The sequence below is a fragment of the Clinocottus analis genome, unplaced genomic scaffold (genome assembly GCF_023055335.1).
Source record: "Clinocottus analis isolate CAN_PGR_092001 unplaced genomic scaffold, fCliAna1.0.p SCAF_23, whole genome shotgun sequence".
Lineage (NCBI taxonomy): Eukaryota > Metazoa > Chordata > Actinopteri > Perciformes > Cottidae > Clinocottus > Clinocottus analis.
In genome coordinates this window covers 4905520-4923376 of record NW_027175965.1, presented here as the reverse complement: position 1 = coordinate 4923376, position 17857 = coordinate 4905520, and the positions used below count along the sequence as shown (strand labels likewise).

The window sequence follows — 17857 nt, the reverse complement described above, 5'->3', positions numbered from 1 at the left end:
TCCTGTCTGTCTCTGTATTCATCCTGTCTGTGTGGTGTGTGGAAAGGCAGCAGGGCGTTTCCCCGACAGCTAAAGTTCACGAAAAGGATAACACTCACGCTCATACACAATGGCAACAACTCCAACTTCATCTAGCCGGCCTGAAAACCTGCAGATGCCATGTAAAAGATTATGATCCTATGTCCTGAGTTGTGACGGAGGAGATCGCCAGAAAAAACACTTGACTCAGCTAATTTCATAGTAATCCGAGTCTGCGGTATATCTTTAGTGCAGATTGTTGTTTGAAAGTGCCAAACCACGGCATGTCCAAAATAGAAATGGTTTGTTATCTACATGGGTGTGCGCACTAGACCTTGATGACCCTGAAAAAGGTCAGCCGAGTAAGCAAATAGAATTCACACAGGAATATACAGAGCAAACCAATAATATCAAACCAATAGTTGCTCTTGTGTTTTGTGCAAAGTGTAGGAATCATCTTTTTGAGATGCTGAATATCAACACATACAAGTTGTTTTTGTTCCAGAACAATGTGTTGGACCATTTAATTATATGATCAATATCTCCATCAGGACCTGATAGTTACTAGTTTAAAAACCCACACACATGTATCTTATCTCAACGCTGAATTTATCAACCTCTGGTAAAGCATTGTACTTTTCTTTTTGTAATGTAGATGTTTTGTACAGATAATATTGATTTTTGTCATTTGTAAAAATGGATAAAATCCTAAAAAGAGCCATCATATTTCACAGATCATTTGAAATAGAGATATATCTACTTAACTTTAAGTTGTAGGAAAACAATCACAAACAAATCTGAATGAAGATACATTGATTGATTGATTTGATTCAAATCACATAATTTAGTTATCTCAACTCAATTTGGGAGGGTTATACATGTAATCACAATGTTTCTACCACTAGCAGCATCTAAGTTCAGCCATTCAAACAGATCATAATCTCAAGTAAAAGACACGATTGTTATTACGTGGTAATACAATTGGTTCATTAAAAAAACTAAGATAAAACATTGCCGATATCTGTGATGTCATTGTGAAATATTCAAAGTACCTCTGTTTTACAGTTCATGTGTGGGAATTTACTTCACAATACTTTTTGAATACTTTGTGAGGCAAGAAGGAGGGTCACTTATGTCTAGTATCCCTGAGCACATCCATCTGCTCTGGGGTCTGATCCCGCCCACAGCACCCTGGAGGGATGATCAGCTTGATTGACAGATGGGTTCCACCAATCCCCCACTGTGATGATCTGTCCCCGCCCAAACTGAGACCGCATGTGGCCTGTGTGTTTGAGCAAAAAGATAAATGAAAAAAATGTTTTGAGGCCATTAAACCGTCTCATATTATTTCATAATTGTGCACTGCAAAAAAAAAACACATGTCTCATTCACACGCTAAGGCAGTTAGGCTGTAACTATTTATTTGTTTAATCTCAAATGATGAGCAGTTTAATTAAACAAAACATGACACATACATCTTTAGTCCACGCACATGTCAAAAACCTGTACAAATGAATACAATGGCTTGACTGTTTAGTTTGAAAATATTAATAAAATGATCCTTTTCCACCAAACTATTACTGAAACCTTTAAATAACATAACAGTTTTTGTTTTCTGTGTTTTATGATGAATGAATAAGAAACTGGTCTACTTTCTGAAACCATAGCATACTTATGTACAAAACAAATACCATGCAGCCACTATCAACAGTAATTATGTAAAAAAAAATTAAAACAGGTACCTGTGATTGGCCAGCAGACTTTGTGGCCCCGTCTTCTCAGCTCCTCGGCGACCTCTTGGTCGACCCCTTCCTCCAAATGAACCGACCACTGAGCAGCTGGACACAGAATGTTTCATCAGAACATGATTATTATTCAAAAATGTGCCTTACACAAGCATGGGGCATACTGTTTTCGTTCACAACATTCCCATAAGTCTCATCTCAAAATAATTCTACAATGTCACTTATCAGTAGAAAAAATACCACCCACTTTATGGCTTATAAAACAGTAACATTGGCATTTAATCCCAGGATTAGAAAGTTTATAATTAGAAAGAGCTGTTGTACTGTACAGAATAATAAAATGATGTTTATACTAACAGACTCTATGTTCTCTATATGTGACAACACAGAGTCTGTGTGTGTGTGTGTGTGTGTGTGTGTGTGTGTGTGTGTGTGTGTGTGTGTGTGTGTGTGTGTGTGTGCGTGTGCGTGTGATTGTGTGTGTTTTAAGAGGACATAGCATACTTTTGTGGTCATACTGTACATAGACTCTTGGTGCATCCAGAGCTTGTTGAGGATTCATCCCAAACTCCAACATGTTCAACAACACCTAAACACAAGAGCGCCGTCAGTTATAAACTCATCAACACGTTAGTCTCATAGGACTTAACCAGAGTTAAAGCGACGTGTTAAAGTCAATTAAAACCTCTTTTTGAGTGTGTTTCCAATTTAGATTTTTTCAATTCCTGATCTAGTCTGATTGAATAACCAATTCAAACTTATTTGGAACTGACAAATCAAAAGATAATGTTCACAAACAACAGAGAGACAAAATAACTAATAACCATGCAAGGCACATATCTTATTTTCTTATACATAGCTAATTTTCTGGAATCCATTTTCCACCTCAGTCTTTGCTTGATCCCAGCGTACCTGGACGTGTCCTTGTGGTTGCATCAATGCCCCCATGACCCCCAGTGCAGCAAGGAGTCGAGGTGTTAGGGATGTAGTGGCAGAGTCGGTGAGAAGTGCAGGTATTATGGTGTGGAACGGACGCTTCCCCCCAGCAACGCAGTTAACGTGGTTACGATGCAGGCAAAAGCTGGCACCGCGATTCTGTGAGCGGCAAAAAAAGATTTAAAGAAAACACCAGAAATCCTCTTTCTCAAAGTACTTGTTTGAGTTGTATATGTTACTGTTTTAGCATCCAAGCAGTCTAGAAAATATATGTCCATATTGGATAAGTAATATGGAAATAAAATGTAATCCATAATCCCGTGCTATGGGCAATATGTCTTCAAGGGGCTGGTCCATGATTGTTTCATTCCTATTCATCCAATCCAGTGATGTTGCCTCTGTGTTACACACCCTTCTCTACCGCACACGCAATGCCATGACTCTTTCTGACCGCTCAGACCTGTAGTGAGAATCCACAATCCTGAGGGACCAGCCCACTCCCGAAGCCCATGTAGGTGCTGTTGACAAATGAACAGGCGTTGCCCTGACTGTCAATCACACAGAAATAGACCGTGTCACTTCCTGCTGTCAGGCCGGGCTCCACTTCTTCCATGGCCCTACAGATAAACACACATAAACCATTGTGGTTGTTCCTTTTTTTTCCATCTGCTGCCCCCAACAACATGTTTTAGCATAGATACATGAGGGTTATTTTTTTATTTTTTAAATGTTTAAATTAAATAACATGTATATGTACTTCTTAACTGTGTATTTTTATGTTGTTATTATAAAGCGCTTTGTGACCCTGGTCTGCGAAAGGCGCTATACAAATAAAGCTTATTATTATTATTATTATTATTATTATTATTATTATTATTATTATTTCCATCCTGCCGTCCACACAACTCTTTGCAAAAAATGGATTAAATGGATTTTCCTCTATTCTTTTTAGTGTTTTCAATTGCTTACCACAATCACACATCAATTTTTAAAATGCACTGAAATATAAATAATAATGTAACAAACTAGTTAATGCTCACATATTTGTACAAGTAATTTTTAATCAAATACACGTAATAGGGAAATAAATGTCCTAAGTATTACAAGGCCCCGACTGTAAATCTTGCATATTGGAAGCACCGGCTATCACTTAGATAACGCAGGGTGTCGGCTGAGAGGTTTGATTGTTGGGTGCATGTAAGTAAACACAGCTTCAACAGCAACCAGCTTATTGCAGCGCATGTAAACATCATCTATAATTTCCTGCTTTTTACTTGATTGTTCCTAGTTACCTGGTTTATTATGTGAACACAATGACTGTGAAGACAATGCTTGTCTAAGTGTTTGAAATAATTAAGAGACAATGGGCCTGATTTATGTTAAATTTAGGGTTGATTGAACCATAAAGGTCAAGTGTTGGTGAAAATATATAAAGTGTGAGGCGTCTATGTGCAGAAGGCAGTCCTCTGCATGCGTTATGTGACACGAGTATATATGGCGATACATCACATATATGAGCATAAATGGACTCGTGACTCAAGACAAACACTCCATAAGGTAAAGACACACCTTTAAGTGAAGTCAATCAAAGTCAGCACATGTACATGTACTGAAAAAAAGCTCCTCCCGAGGGCAGAAGTTGGTACACTCCATGTAGGACATGAGAAGGGTCAAAGTCAGCTTTATTTGTCAATTCTTCTACATGTGCAAACATACAGAAGATTTGAAAAAAACGTTTCTCTCCTGTTCAACATGAAGTGAATACAGATAATAATAATAATAATAATAATAATAATAATAATAATAATAATAATAAAGTGCCAAAAAGATTGTAAAAAAGAACTGCTAGACAACATATGTACATTAAGAAAACTCCAGTGTGGCTTGTCCACCACCAGGTATTTAAATTATGGCGTAGAATAATATGTGTCTACATGCGTGTGCATGTTAAGAGATCGTTCAGAGAGTATTGCCAGTACTTTTATAGTCCGTTTGTTTTATAACTGATAAAGGGCTTACGGTCAAAGTCTACAGTATTAACCAGTAAATACACATTGTTGGCAAAACATGGCCACAAACAGGATACGGAACGTTGTAGAAGGAGAAGAAGGACCGAGCCATGAAGGGATTGACATTAAGGCCGGGGGGCAGTAAAAGTCTACAGTCCTATCTAAAGTCAACAGAGCACGACAGGCACATACTGGTACTAATAGACACACACACAGAAACACACAGAAACACACACCTGTCCATGCAGATGCGTTGCGCTCGCTGGTGGCTGTAGCTCTTGTCCAGTAAGGTTTCCAGAGGGATGGTCACATGATCTGGGTCACCCAGGTAACGCAGAGCATCTGTTTGTGCCAAGCGCACCGCCTCCGCCAGTACATGGATGTAGTCAGAGCTGTTATGGCCTGCAGCTACATTCACACACACACACACACACAAACACACACACAGATTAGTGCAAATCTAAATTCTATGATGACTTTTGGTTTTGTTTCCTTGAAGGAGTAGAGTTTGTTTCAGTTGCTTTGACTTAATTTCTATATGGGAGATTCTCTCGTATGGGGCCTTAATGCATCTATGCTGGCAAGTTGCATCAGCATGCCAGTGAATACCTTTGAGAGGGAAGTTCTCCAGGATGTTGAGCAGCAGTAGAGCAGTCAACCCCTGACTGTTGGGAGGCGGCTCCCACAGACGCACACCCTGAACACACAATGGAGTCAACCCCTCTGCTGACCGCGGTTTCAAAAACACAGACGGAATAGGCGTCTGTGCTCGCTGACCTCACCTTGTAGTCGGTGCTTATGGGGGCGATGACCTCACTGTCGTGGCCGCAGAGATCCTCCAGAGTCATGACTCCTCCATTTCGGTTGATGATGTCGACGATGGCCCGGGCCACTCGGCCCTGGTAGAAAGCCGGTTTGCCGCGCTCACCCAGCTCCTGTCGATACATCCGCCAACCAATCAAACAACTGTTCCATCAATCAGCCTATTCTGCCGGTCCACACCTACGTGTTTTAAAACAATAGCACAAAGTACAACCATTCAAATGTGTAACATAAGTCTTGAGTTTGAAAGATATGTGGGTGACATGTGTCCACTATTGTGAGTATCTACAGGTCCAATCAATGATGGCAAATGAGTAATTTTTTTTTTACGGGAAAAAAAGTAACACCGTCATCTCTGAGGAATCCCCGTTAGGAAACTATTCATCAATGAGTGAGGTCACTGCTATTGTTTTTGACCGCCTCAGGAACATGACTGTGTGTGGTTGTGGGTGTGTATGTAGAGACTTATTATGGGCGTTTTTGGCAGTGCTTCTGCATTATTGAATGACCGATTGATTGACTGACTGTTTGATGTTGTAATACAGAAGAGCATTGACCAGTGCATGCTTTAATGGTGACACACCAGCAGTCAAACACACTTAAATACACAAACTGAGATCAGTCATTGTTCTCGTGAAGTCACACCGACTGGAAACTACAAAATGACCGTGGTTTTATGAATGTTAAATTATCCATGAGCGCACGGACGCACTCGCACCATTTAAATTATGTTGGAAGGAAAAAAAAGCACTCCAGTAAAAATGCTCACAGCATGCCTAGTGATGCCTATGTGCTTATATGCCCGTGCTCAAGATCTATTCATTGTTTTTGTTATGCTATTCACTCAAAAAGGTGTCCTGCTGGTGGTTTTAGATTTGGGGATTCGTTCTCTGGGGGCCATGGATTTCTCTACAAATAGTTCACGGCGATCCATCCAATATTTGTTGAGATATTTCCATCTGGATCAAAGAGGTGAATCGAACGACAGACACAGCCGGAATAAGAGAATTTAATCCCTTGGACCATAACCTGAGCATGGTTAACAAAAAGTCAAGTGTTCAATGTTGGCTATGTTCAATTTCACAAATAGTTTTTAAATAGTGGGAAAAATGTGTCAAAACATCCATAGACTAAGGATTCTAACCATGTCTAAGGTACAAATAGAAGCATTGCTTTCTACTTTTTCCACCGTGAAAACTTGCCGACATTTGAATAAACTTGAACAACATTCAAGTGCATTGAGTTATCGATTATGTTGATGACCCTCCATCAAACTTGGTTCCCATCCATATTGAGTCCAACACACAAATGATTTCAGAGTTAATTATCCATGCTGCCTCTGGGTTCATCCGAGGTCCTTCTGTAAGACAAGGCAACAGCACAGGGGGTTCCTCCGGGGTTCTTCTGGGGTTCCCCTGGGGTTCTACATTGTTCTGTTTCCTTCTGTTTTAAATAGCCAGAGTTCTGAAGAAGAAAATGGCCCGGCGCTCCTCGCATGACCCATTTACATGTGTTGTGTGATTGTGTGCTTTAGTTTCAATGATTTACCTTCAGGGTCTGGGCCAGGGTGGGGTTTCTGAATACTTGTCCACATTTGGGGGCATGCCCATCGATCAGCAGGTCTCCACCTAGTTCCTTCCCATCGTCTCTTAGAGCAGCCACCCATTTTGCCCAGTGGTGAGCCGTTACCTCTGCAACAGGAAATCCCACCTCTGCAAGCTCCACCGCCCCACTCAGGACCTCCTGCAAGGACAGCTGAGGAAACAGGGAGAGGAAGCACGCGCGTATTACCTCACAGGAAGCCTCGCTGAGCAGGAAGTGTGAGTCATTGTTTTTAGAAGAAATATTTGGAGACAAACTGGGTTGTAATTTCCTTTGAGGGTTTTCAGTCTGTGCAAATGAGAAGATCCTTCAGGGTTACTTTATGATGAAGTGTGATTTACTTTTCTGATGTCCCAAAGTGTCCTTAATGTTAACAATACACACTTTCACTTTCATTAATCATTTATTTCATTTCATAAGACATATTCTGACAGCATAAAACAAGCAGTTGTGAATTTGTTGCGTGTATCTCGTTCCTTTATCTATGTGATGCTGCTGTAAGTGTATCTAAAATAGAGGAAAAAAAGTGAATCCTACCTCTAATTCACGTCTGTTTCAGTGAGAATGCTGTATTCAGATCTGCAGATGCCAGTTTGTTGTGGCAAAACTGTTCTTGCTGATCAATAAAGATCAAATGTTGATTGCAAAATGTGACTCAGAAAAGAAACTTCTGTGTAATTTTGAGACAAAGCTGGAAAAAATACAATTCTAATTATAACTCCACTGATATTATCACATTGTCTACAATTACAATGAGTCCTATGTTTTCTCCTCAAGCCCCACTTCCCCAAAAAGCCCAGTCTGCTCTAATTGGCTTGTGAAAAAAAGATGGCGCACATTTTCAAAGGCAGTTCTCAAGCTGTGGGTGGAAGTATTAAATGGAGGGTGGTATTTTCTAATGAGCCCGCATGGGACAGAGGAAGGGGAGTCAAATCTGAATGGCTTGTGGGATCACATGTTTTGTTATCTAGGCAGCCCAGAAAAACTGCCAGGTTATTTCACCGTTTGTGGGTTGGTAGGGACCCCAGATAGCTAAATGTATTTGCACATTTTCATAATAGATTATGTTCCCCTTAAGCATTCATTCAGCTCGGACAAATTGAGTTTAAGTTGACATGTTGACAGTGCAAAGATACAACTCAAGACCATGGAAGTGCTTTGTATCTATTTTAAAGCTCTCACACTATGAGCTCAGGCGATAATTCCAGCCTGTGAAGACAATGTCAATTTGTTGTTTCATTGTGAAGTCCTAACCCATTATAGATAGCCCAGGTAGTATTTTTATTTTTATGTTATATTTTAATTTTTAACAAGCCTGCAAAATGAGGTTGACCTGGGAGATAGACAATTCAAAGAGACATAGACTGTCTGTATATTTGTGTAGCGTAGTGTGTAATCTGCAAAGCTCCCTGGAATACAATCTCAAGCAGACAAGTCTTCAGCTTTTAAATGATTATTGCTAAAATACATTGTTTACACTGGAGTTTTTCTCTGCAGAGTTCAAGTCCCAAACTGGAGGGAACAGCCAGACCAGTGGCCCTAATTAATTTAAGTTTGGGAGTATTATTTCAAAGATTTGCCCGGAATTTAATCATGGACCTGTAAAAAAAAAAAAAGAAAATACCTACGTACTATAGGAGGCTAAATAACTCCATTAGGACCAAAAAAGGGAAAATCCATAGAGACAGTTTGTCCACTCCTTGTATGTATCTTTTTGACACACCTTCAACAGCACTGTTGACACGAGAGTCAAAAATCCTGTTTGTGTGTTGGTGGTGTGTCACTATCACTCCTTTAGCAGTGTTTGCATTTAGGTTGTTTACGTTATGTGAATGATTATGTTAGATGTGCTTTTGGCTACCTGGTTGTTGCAAAGAACACAGCACACACCGTTCTTCACAGATGGATACACACATACACACACACACACACCAAACCTTGTGACTACCAAACAGCTGTACGGTATCGCACCAACATGCAGGGGCCCCTGGTACTGTGACATTCAAGGCATCAGCCGGTGAGGGCGGTGTCTCGGCGGTGTAACCGAGTCCTTCCAGGAAATCCAGCGTCTGAGCGTTGGGCGAGCGACCGCTAAGGACACAGTGAGAGAGAGAGAGGCTCAGTCAATCACTCTGTATTGTGAAGACAGCAGCAGCAGCGAAAGAAGAGTTTTTCCACCTGCCGTTGATGCCTCCGATCTCTCCAGTGTCTCCGTTGTAGAACAAGCAGAAGGCGTCGCCGCCCGGACCCGTGCTGCAGGGCTCTGTCACCGCCAGCGCTGCTGCCATTGCAACCGCTGCATCTGCTGCATTACCGCCACGCTTCAAGACATCTGGACACAAACGCACGTCCACGTGTGAATAATGTAACCCGAAGGGTCCCTGAAAAGTCCTCATCAGTGTATGATTCATGTGAATGTACCACTATGGGGACCTCACAGCTTATTACAAACAAAACGTATCTTCTCAAATTCCCCTGTTTGGGTTTAATTTTCAACGTTTTAAAGAGTTATACAACTCTAAGACCCTCCATTTTAAATGTGAACTTTGAATAATACAATTCCCTTCTCCATTGGTATGTAAAATCTCAGAGGGACACAAAAATATCGCTGTCCTAACTGGTTGTTGCCAACTTAATTTCGTTGTATGTTTTTTTTTTTTTTTTACAATAACAATAAATATGTCCTTATTCTTATCATATGTACGACAAGAGCAACATATAACCACAGTCAAATTCCATGTATGTGTACACACACATGGCCAATAAAGCTGATTCTGATATGATGGTCAACTGATTAGGTTTGTGTTTTGGTTATTCCTCGCACACACATCTGCAAAATGCCCCTTTGGGCTCACAGAGAATGGTTCAGTTCCCATATGCTCTCATATTTGACAGACAAAACACATCTTCTATGAATCAACAACATAATATTGGACTTTGGGTCAATGCAGATGAACTGACGTCACTGTGTCACACACAGTTTGGGGTCTGAATGAAAACATTGAAACATTGAACGAAACATTGAATGAAAACATTGAAACATTGAACGAAACATTGAATGAAAACATTGAAACATGAAAACATGAAAACAATGCCTTCTTTAGCAAGTAGTCGATCCCAGAATAATCTAACAGTTACTTTAGTGTTCAGTGTTTCTGAGGCACTTGTTGGGCAAACAGTTTCAATTTATATGAAAATGATGTTATCTGTTCTTGTTTCCTTCCCGATTTGATGAGTTCTTGCGTGGAAAGACAAAATAATGCGAAACGTAACATCACTTTGATGTCTAACTCAGACCTCATCGCTCCCACTTACCGAGTCCTACCCCGGAAGCCAGCGGCTGGCTGGAGGCCACGCAGCCGCGTGAACACACCACGGGGGACCGACGGGAGGAGAAAGACAAGCCGGTGTCCATCCCGCTTTACCTATTAGCCACTGTCGGCAGAAACAAGGCGAGATAGCGGGACAATTTCCCCGTAATGTCGCCAACTCTCAACTGCTCATCGGTCACTCGGGTATTGATTAAGTTAGACTGAACCGGGACGGTCCATCAGGGCGGGAGCTGAGGCACGAGACATCGATGGAGGATGAAAATAATCTGTCATTCAGCCAGTTTTTTTTCTGTTCTTAACTGATATGTGTATGAAAGCCCATTCCCCCCGGTAAAATACAAAAAAATAAAATAGGAATTATGAGATAGAATTATGAGAGAGAAAATCAAAATTATGAGATAGTAAGTGCGCATGTGCTTTAGTTCTTTCTATCTCATAATTTTGACTTTCTATCTCATAGTTTTAACTTTCTATCTCATAATTTTGACTTTCCATCTCATAATTATGACTTTCTCATAATTTCCTTTTTTTTTTTTTATTTTACCGGGGGAAATTGACTTCATTAAATATAAATAATTCAAGAGGGATCATGATGGAATAACCATCTAATTAGAGGCGTTGTGATCATCCCTTGTTTTGCCTGTAAAACATGTACTATTGATGTTTGTCTTTTCACTGCACAAATAGCTACTAGAATCATACAACTCTGAAAAATCAATATGTTTAGATGTCATTATTTGTCATCAATGTTAATTCAAGTTCATTGCAATGCACCAGGTGAGTCCTATGAGCAGTTTGCTGTTTTATTGTGATGATTTTCCAAAATCACACTTTTTACTCTTAAACTCCTCACATCCTGTAAGACGTGATGACACATTACTTATGATAAATGATGATGTCATTCCAGAACTTTACAGATGAGGCAAATGAAGAAGTCTGTTTCTCACTAAACCGTTGTGCAGATCTCCCATGAGGACTCTGCTGTATCGACCAACTGTCTGTGTCTTCCTCTTCTGTCTCCATGAGCACAAAACACGAGTAGAACATTAACCAACGTGTCCGTGTGCACACATGGGTGATCCCACATTAATGTGTGTGTGTTTGCATGCAGTCAAGCGTGTGCATGTGTATTTGTACTTGTGTGTGTGTGTGTGTGTGTGGTCTTGCCATATTACAGGCGACTGCTATAAAAGTGTAGCAGTGAGGGGGATGTGGGCTATAAAGGCTCAAATATAGCATCAACCAAATGAGCAACAGCACAGGCGAGGTAGACAGGTTCACTCAGAAGATTCAGTCAGGTGGACCGAGCCCTTTGAAGACACAACCAAGCTCTAGAGGTGGAAGGTGAACTTGTTTGGTGGTGTTGGAAAGCAGCGGTTTTAATATTTTCATTGTATAACCATTAGTGTGGTTTTGAGACACTTTCAGAGTTGTTACTCGGAGAGGTTAAAGCATCAGTGTCAAGATGTGTTCAGGCGGCTTTGCCAAGTGTCTGGGGATCACTCTGATACCTCTGGCGATTGTGTGTGTGCTGTGTAACATCCTGCTCTTCTTCCCCGGGGGGAAATCTGTGGAGAGCGACCACATCACACAGCAAGTCTGGTACTGTGGAGGCATTCTGGGATCTGGAGTGTTGGTGAGTACGTTGAAATTACAACACTGGCAGTAATAGCTGATAAAGTCCAGGATAGAGAATGCACACGGTGTGCTATCAGCATGCGTTGTGTTCGAACTGAAGACACATTTTCTGAATTCTCCTGATGTTTTTGTGAAGTTAAAACAAATTTAATAAGTTGAAACTTTGGCACAAGATACATTTTTCTTATCCCAGCGTTATCTGTGTGTTTGTGTCGACTCATGAACACAGTAGATTATGAATAGCACAACAAAATGTATTTAATGCCTCAACTAATAATTATTTTCATCATGGATGAATTGGCTAATTTTAGTTTTGTTTTCCATCCTCATCCTTTTTTTTTTTTGTAGTCGAAATTAACTCTTTTTTTTATATTCCAGATCCAAAAGTGATTACTTGTTTTGCCTGATCAGAATTCATGAACTCAAAGATATTCCGATTTCTATAATAAAGAGAGAGAGAGAGAAAAAAAGCAAATCCTAACATTTAAGAATGGAATTAAAGAATGATTTACATTTTTGAGATAAAATAATGAATTAACAGACCCATTGCATAAAATGTAGGCCTACACATACAGTTGGAAAAACACATGAAAATATTATCATAAAAATCTTTTTGTCAAGAATCGATGAACTATGTGGGATTTTAGAACCTTTTTAAATTATCCTGATATTAAATCATCATCACAATCAATCCTTGTGAAAATTGTTGCAGAGTTAATGAATGGCAAGTTTAGGAACAAGTTATTCAAAACTTCATATCTCAATAACTGTGGTGGGCAGTTCAATTTCCTCTTGGACCTACAGAGGAACAAATAATCCATCTTCTTGACTGTTTTATAACCGTGTGTGTGTGTGTGTGTGTGTGTGTGTGTGTGTGTGTGTAACAGATGATCTTCCCGATTCTGGTCTTCCTGGGTCTGAAGAACAATGACTGCTGCGGTTGCTGTGGCAATGAAAGCTGTGGTCGGAGATTTGCAGTGAGAAGATATTTCTGTTTGACTTTTTGACATAATGAAATTATTATTTACAACTCTGGCTTGTCAAAGTTATGTGAGGATCCATAGTTAATGAATTGCAAACAGACACAAACACACACACACACACACACACACACAAACACACACACACATTTATATGGACGTCAAATAAATCTCAATTTAAAGAAGTTAGCCTAACAGCTTAACAACTGCAACTGTTGTTGTGCACAATACGACATCGCCAAAGCAGCTTATTGGAATTTAGCGATCATAAATGTTATCATTTTACACTTCTGCTTTACGGAGACGTGCCAAAATGTCATCAAATGTCCTTTTTCGACATAGATCCTGTACAAAAGCATCCATTTAAACAGCCATCCAAGTAAACAAACCAGAGAATGATGCTGCAGCAAGAAGAAGAAACAACATTTTCCCAGATGTGTTGCTGGAACAGATTGAATTGGAGTGACCGGGCGATCTATTTGTCCTTGTTTCAAAGGGCTATTGGATATTCCCAACAAATTGAATATAATGTGAATGTTAATATTTTAAGTCCTCGCCATTAATTGGAGCTCAATTTGAGTTTAGAAAAATGCAACAAAAAAAAATTACATCTGATCCAAAAGAATCAAAGCTGGGGAATCGGATAATGAAATATTATTATATGAACACAAACATGAACCTCATGAATGGCCCAGTGAAAAAAATATTGGATGGAATTCATTCATTACGACATTAAAGAGAGACAATAGGGCATTTGATAACAGCTTGCAGGCGGTTATCATTTAAATGTCTATATGTCACTTGTAAGGTTTAATCATTTGTAAAAAAAAAAAAAAATTAAAAAAAACAGTATGTACTCAACCTCCATGATTTACATTGCAATAAATGCCAAACACATTCACACCCGAATTGAATAGATTTTAAAGAAATTCCAACTATGGGAGTTTCACTTGACTTTATCACACATAGCCGCTATTGTTGCGGTTCACACACACACACACACACACACACACACACACACACACACACACACACACACACACACACTGATCGACACTTTAGGAATGAGGTGTGTGAGTGTGTGTGGGGTGCAGGAAAGAATCAGCAAACAAAAGTCTATCAGATTAACACACACACAGACACGCACACAGACACACCTCAGTAATTCTGTTGGTGACCCTCAGCCTGCTCTCTCTCTACTGAGATAACAACTTCAATGTAGTCACAGAAGTCAAACCCAAGATATCTAAAGTATTGATTCCCAATAACCCCTCTCTCTCTCTCTCTCTCTCTCTCTCTCTCTCTCTCTCTCTCTCTCTCTCTCTCTCTCTCTCTCTCTCTCTCTCTCTCTCTCTCTTTCTAGATGCTGAGTTCCATACTGTTTGCAGCTGTGGGTGTTGTAGGCGCTGGTTACTCAGTTATAGTTTCTGCTGTGTCCATAAACCACGGACCGGAGTGTGTGGTTAACATCACCAACACAGAAAAGCACTGGGGCTCTCCCTTCTCAAATGGGTGAGACACAAACTCAAATTAAGTATTAAAGTTGAACTCTTCTTCTAAATGATCTGCATAATCACAAAATATGTGCATGTGAATTATTTTATTGAAAAATATAACCCATTTTAAATTGTTGGAATGAAATTTGTCAAATTTTACATTTTTCTTTTCATTATTACGACTAGCTTTATGAAGTGCTGGGGAAAAAAATGCTGATATTGCTAATATTTTGTGGTACTGGTCCTCTCATCTCACCTCAAGAAAAAAGTAACAAGCATGAAATGTCAAACTATTCCTTTAACATCTTGGTTCTGCGTGCAAAAGGGAAACAAAGAAGAATCTAACTCTTAACATCCAAAGTCCATTTCAAACTACTATTTCCAAGATAAAGAATAAACATTCACACTAAATAGTTTTGTGTTTTTGATAAAACAAACTCGCTTGAAGAATCAAATTTGTTTTTGTTGGTGCCACCTCTGCTGCAGTCCACTCTTTTAACATAAACTATATTAACAGCAGGATATTAAGGCTGCTGTAAATCATTGAGCTCGCTCACTAATTAATCTGCTCTTCAGATTTACAGCATCTTCAGATAAAAAAACCTGCTGTCTCTTCTTCCCTCCGTCTCCAGTGACTACCTGACCAACAAAAGCTTCTGGTCTGCTTGCTTGGAGCCGGTCGACGTGGTGTCCTGGCATCTCTCTCTGTTCTCCGTGCTGCTGGCCATGGGTTTGATCCAGATGGCACTGTGTGCTGTGCAGGTGGTGAACGGCCTGCTGGGATGTCTGTGTGGCGACTGCTGTGGCGGGGTCAGTATATTCTGAGATAGGATGGGCTCAGCTGAGTCAATCTGTGAGAAGAATTGGACACATTTTAAGAGAAATCTGCAATGATTTATTGTGTTACTATTATGATAATAATTAGCATTCTTGTTGTTAATAATTATCTATTTAACTATCTATTTCTTTCTGTAAAACTGTAGCAATATTCCATTCAGTCACTGAAAAGCCATAAAATCACCGACATAAAAGAAACATAGAGGACGTAATAGATCATGTTCTCTTTGTAATATTAATTTTCTGCTGGCCTCTGCAATTTAATTATATTTTAATTCAGTTAAATAAAGGAAAAGAAGAAAATAATAATCAATAGACTTGTTGATGTGTAAGGATCAGACAGGAAGCATAAAAAAAAACATCCTAACCTAGTAATACACTTACCCAGATATTTACTAGTAATAACGTCATTTGTAAACTGTATATTGCCCATTTAATTCAAAATGTGATACTTGGTTGGTGAATGGAAGTTAGACTGACTGAGATCCATTGCTTTATTTAGCCAGTTACATCTTGAGTATTGGTGTTAAGCAAGAGAGAGTAATGCAAATGTTGATCATGTCTTTCAGGGCGATGGAGCCGTCTGAGCACTTCTACAGAGTCATCAGTCTGCAGCTTCTTGTATTTATTCTGTTTAAAGGTGATGGCATTGATGCCTTGCTTCGTGCCGCAGCTCTAGGTTTTTGCATAAGAGTTCATTGATTACATTATCTAGTAACAACACTTGTGAAATGACAGAGCTCTAATTTAATTCTACATTAACTCTTAAGCTAACGTTGATGATTGAACACTACTGACATTAATGATTTTCCTCCTGCTATATATTTTGTGATCAGTTTTTACCCATGCAGCTAATTCAGTAAATAAAGATCATATTGTTGGTTTGTGAAACAGATGAGAGCATCACGGTGAAACATTTCAAGGCAGTTCAACTTGCAAATGAAAGTTCACCTGCTGCTTTGAAAATGCAGTTGTCGGAGTTGAGTGAACTTTTTGTCCCTCGTTGTTTAAACTTGATCCACCGAGTTCAAACAAAGAATTGTTTTACATGATCAGTTAAAAAAAATGTCCTGAACTAGTCGACTAACCACACATTTCTGCTTTTTTTGTAACTCACAGTTTCAAGTTTTACAATTGACATGTTAAGTTAAGAGGATTTACGTTCCAAATTTGTTTCGACTTTCATATAAACGTTAACTTGACTGATAACTGAAAGTTTGTATGCTTGCTTTATAAAATAAATAACCCAAAATTACTTCTGTTCAAAAGGTATAACATTTATTTGAAGAAAATATACATCGGTTGAAATATCGGCTACAAGTTCATCTCAACACAGATGTGTTTAATAGATTGTTCCCTCGTACAAGTGGAGGCAACCTGACAGATGGTTACTGACAAATGAGAGACAATTACAACACGTTCATAAGATCTCAACATGAACAGGAACATCGTAAACACTTCAAAAGAAAAACACATGACTTAATTGCATACTTTCACAAAGGGGAATGACAGAATTAGAGACGTAGAGCTAAGGTTGCGTGGCTCCAGAGGCAAGATGTGGGATACTTCTTCTTCTTCATCAAACCATATAATACAACTTTCATTTTTATCAAATGTCCTCAACACAATTCTAAAGATTGAGTTTTCATTGAGAGAGTTAAATGTTGGGTTAAGTGTCTTGCCCAAGGACACGTCGACATGGACCAGCGGAGCCGGGGATTGAACTGCCGATCCTCTGATTGAAGGACCCAGAATATAATAATAAATATACGCAGCAAAAAAATGAATGCACGTATCAAAGTCAAGCTTGGTTTAGAAATGTAAAAGTGGAAAAACCCGTAGCATAAAACTTGTCTAAACTGTACAGATGACATCTGTAAACAGAACAAATCAAATGAATTGCAAGTTTAGTGAAAATGTGTTTTTCTGAAAAATAAAAGCCACATATATTTGTATTTAACATACATATATAACATTTGTTTCATGCTTAAATGATCACTATTGAAAACTTTTAAGTAGTTTTAACTGAGACAGGGATCTCATCCTCTACAACAAAGTATAGATCAACTATTATACATCTAAATTTCAAATAGACTTTGGGCCTCCTCAGCAGAAAGTCTTCATTGTCCCTTTCTGAAAAGTGTATGTGTGTGTGTGGTCAGTCCACACAGACACACGAGTGTGTTGTTGAACATTGTTTTCAGTTTAAATATCGCTTTAATCAAAGCAGTGGTGCTCTACCCGTCGTTTTTAACAGCAAATGACCAAAACAATGTGCATTTCTAACAGAATGTAGTACTGAACACAGATTCACTGGTATTTATATAATTTGTATGAATGTAGTTGGTGCTTTCCGTTGACTTTGTAATAGTACATTTCTGAAGTAATGATCACCTTATATGCACATACATATATACATATAATATAGTAGAGCACCAATAA

The 17857-nt window shown here is 39.1% G+C and overlaps 2 protein-coding genes across 2 annotated transcripts; one reads left to right on the top strand and one right to left on the bottom strand.

Annotated features, from left to right (window-relative positions):
- Window positions 1–566: 566 nt before the first annotated feature.
- LOC137793394 (glutathione hydrolase-like YwrD proenzyme) lies at window positions 567–10601 on the bottom strand. Its single transcript, XM_068589498.1, has 12 exons — window positions 10448–10601; window positions 9311–9464; window positions 9070–9223; window positions 7079–7285; window positions 5491–5643; window positions 5318–5405; window positions 4945–5116; window positions 3160–3316; window positions 2676–2858; window positions 2268–2352; window positions 1761–1856; window positions 567–1300 (listed from the first exon to the last, which is right to left on the bottom strand). The coding sequence occupies exons 1-12, from the start codon at window positions 10545–10547 to the stop codon at window positions 1155–1157; spliced, it is 1695 nt and encodes a 564-aa protein (XP_068445599.1). The 5' UTR covers window positions 10548–10601; the 3' UTR covers window positions 567–1154.
- Window positions 10602–11929: 1328 nt separating this feature from the next.
- Window positions 11930–16063, top strand: tm4sf4 (transmembrane 4 L six family member 4). Its single transcript, XM_068589895.1, has 5 exons — window positions 11930–12100; window positions 12990–13079; window positions 14446–14594; window positions 15211–15388; window positions 15985–16063. Exons 1-5 carry the CDS (start codon window positions 11930–11932, stop codon window positions 16000–16002), a joined length of 606 nt encoding a protein of 201 aa, XP_068445996.1. The 3' UTR covers window positions 16003–16063.
- The last annotated feature ends 1794 nt before the right edge of the window (window positions 16064–17857 follow it).

Bases quoted from the DNA above. Each gene is read 5' to 3' on its own strand.
- LOC137793394 (XM_068589498.1), bottom strand. From the start codon at position 10,547: ATGGACACCGGCTTGTCTTTCTCCTCCCGTCGGTCCCCCGTGGTGTGT. The intron at 5,406-5,490 runs GTGAGGTCAGCG...TTGTGTGTTCAG, and splicing joins CCATAAGCACCGACTACAAG to GGTGTGCGTCTGTGGGAGCC. The intron at 3,317-4,944 runs GTGTGTGTTTCT...GTTTATCTGTAG, and splicing joins CAACGCATCTGCATGGACAG to GGCCATGGAAGAAGTGGAGC.
- tm4sf4 (XM_068589895.1), top strand. From the start codon at position 11,930: ATGTGTTCAGGCGGCTTTGCCAAGTGTCTGGGGATCACTCTGATACCT. The intron at 12,101-12,989 runs GTGAGTACGTTG...TGTGTGTAACAG, and splicing joins TTCTGGGATCTGGAGTGTTG to ATGATCTTCCCGATTCTGGT. The intron at 14,595-15,210 runs GTGAGACACAAA...CTCCGTCTCCAG, and splicing joins GGCTCTCCCTTCTCAAATGG to TGACTACCTGACCAACAAAA.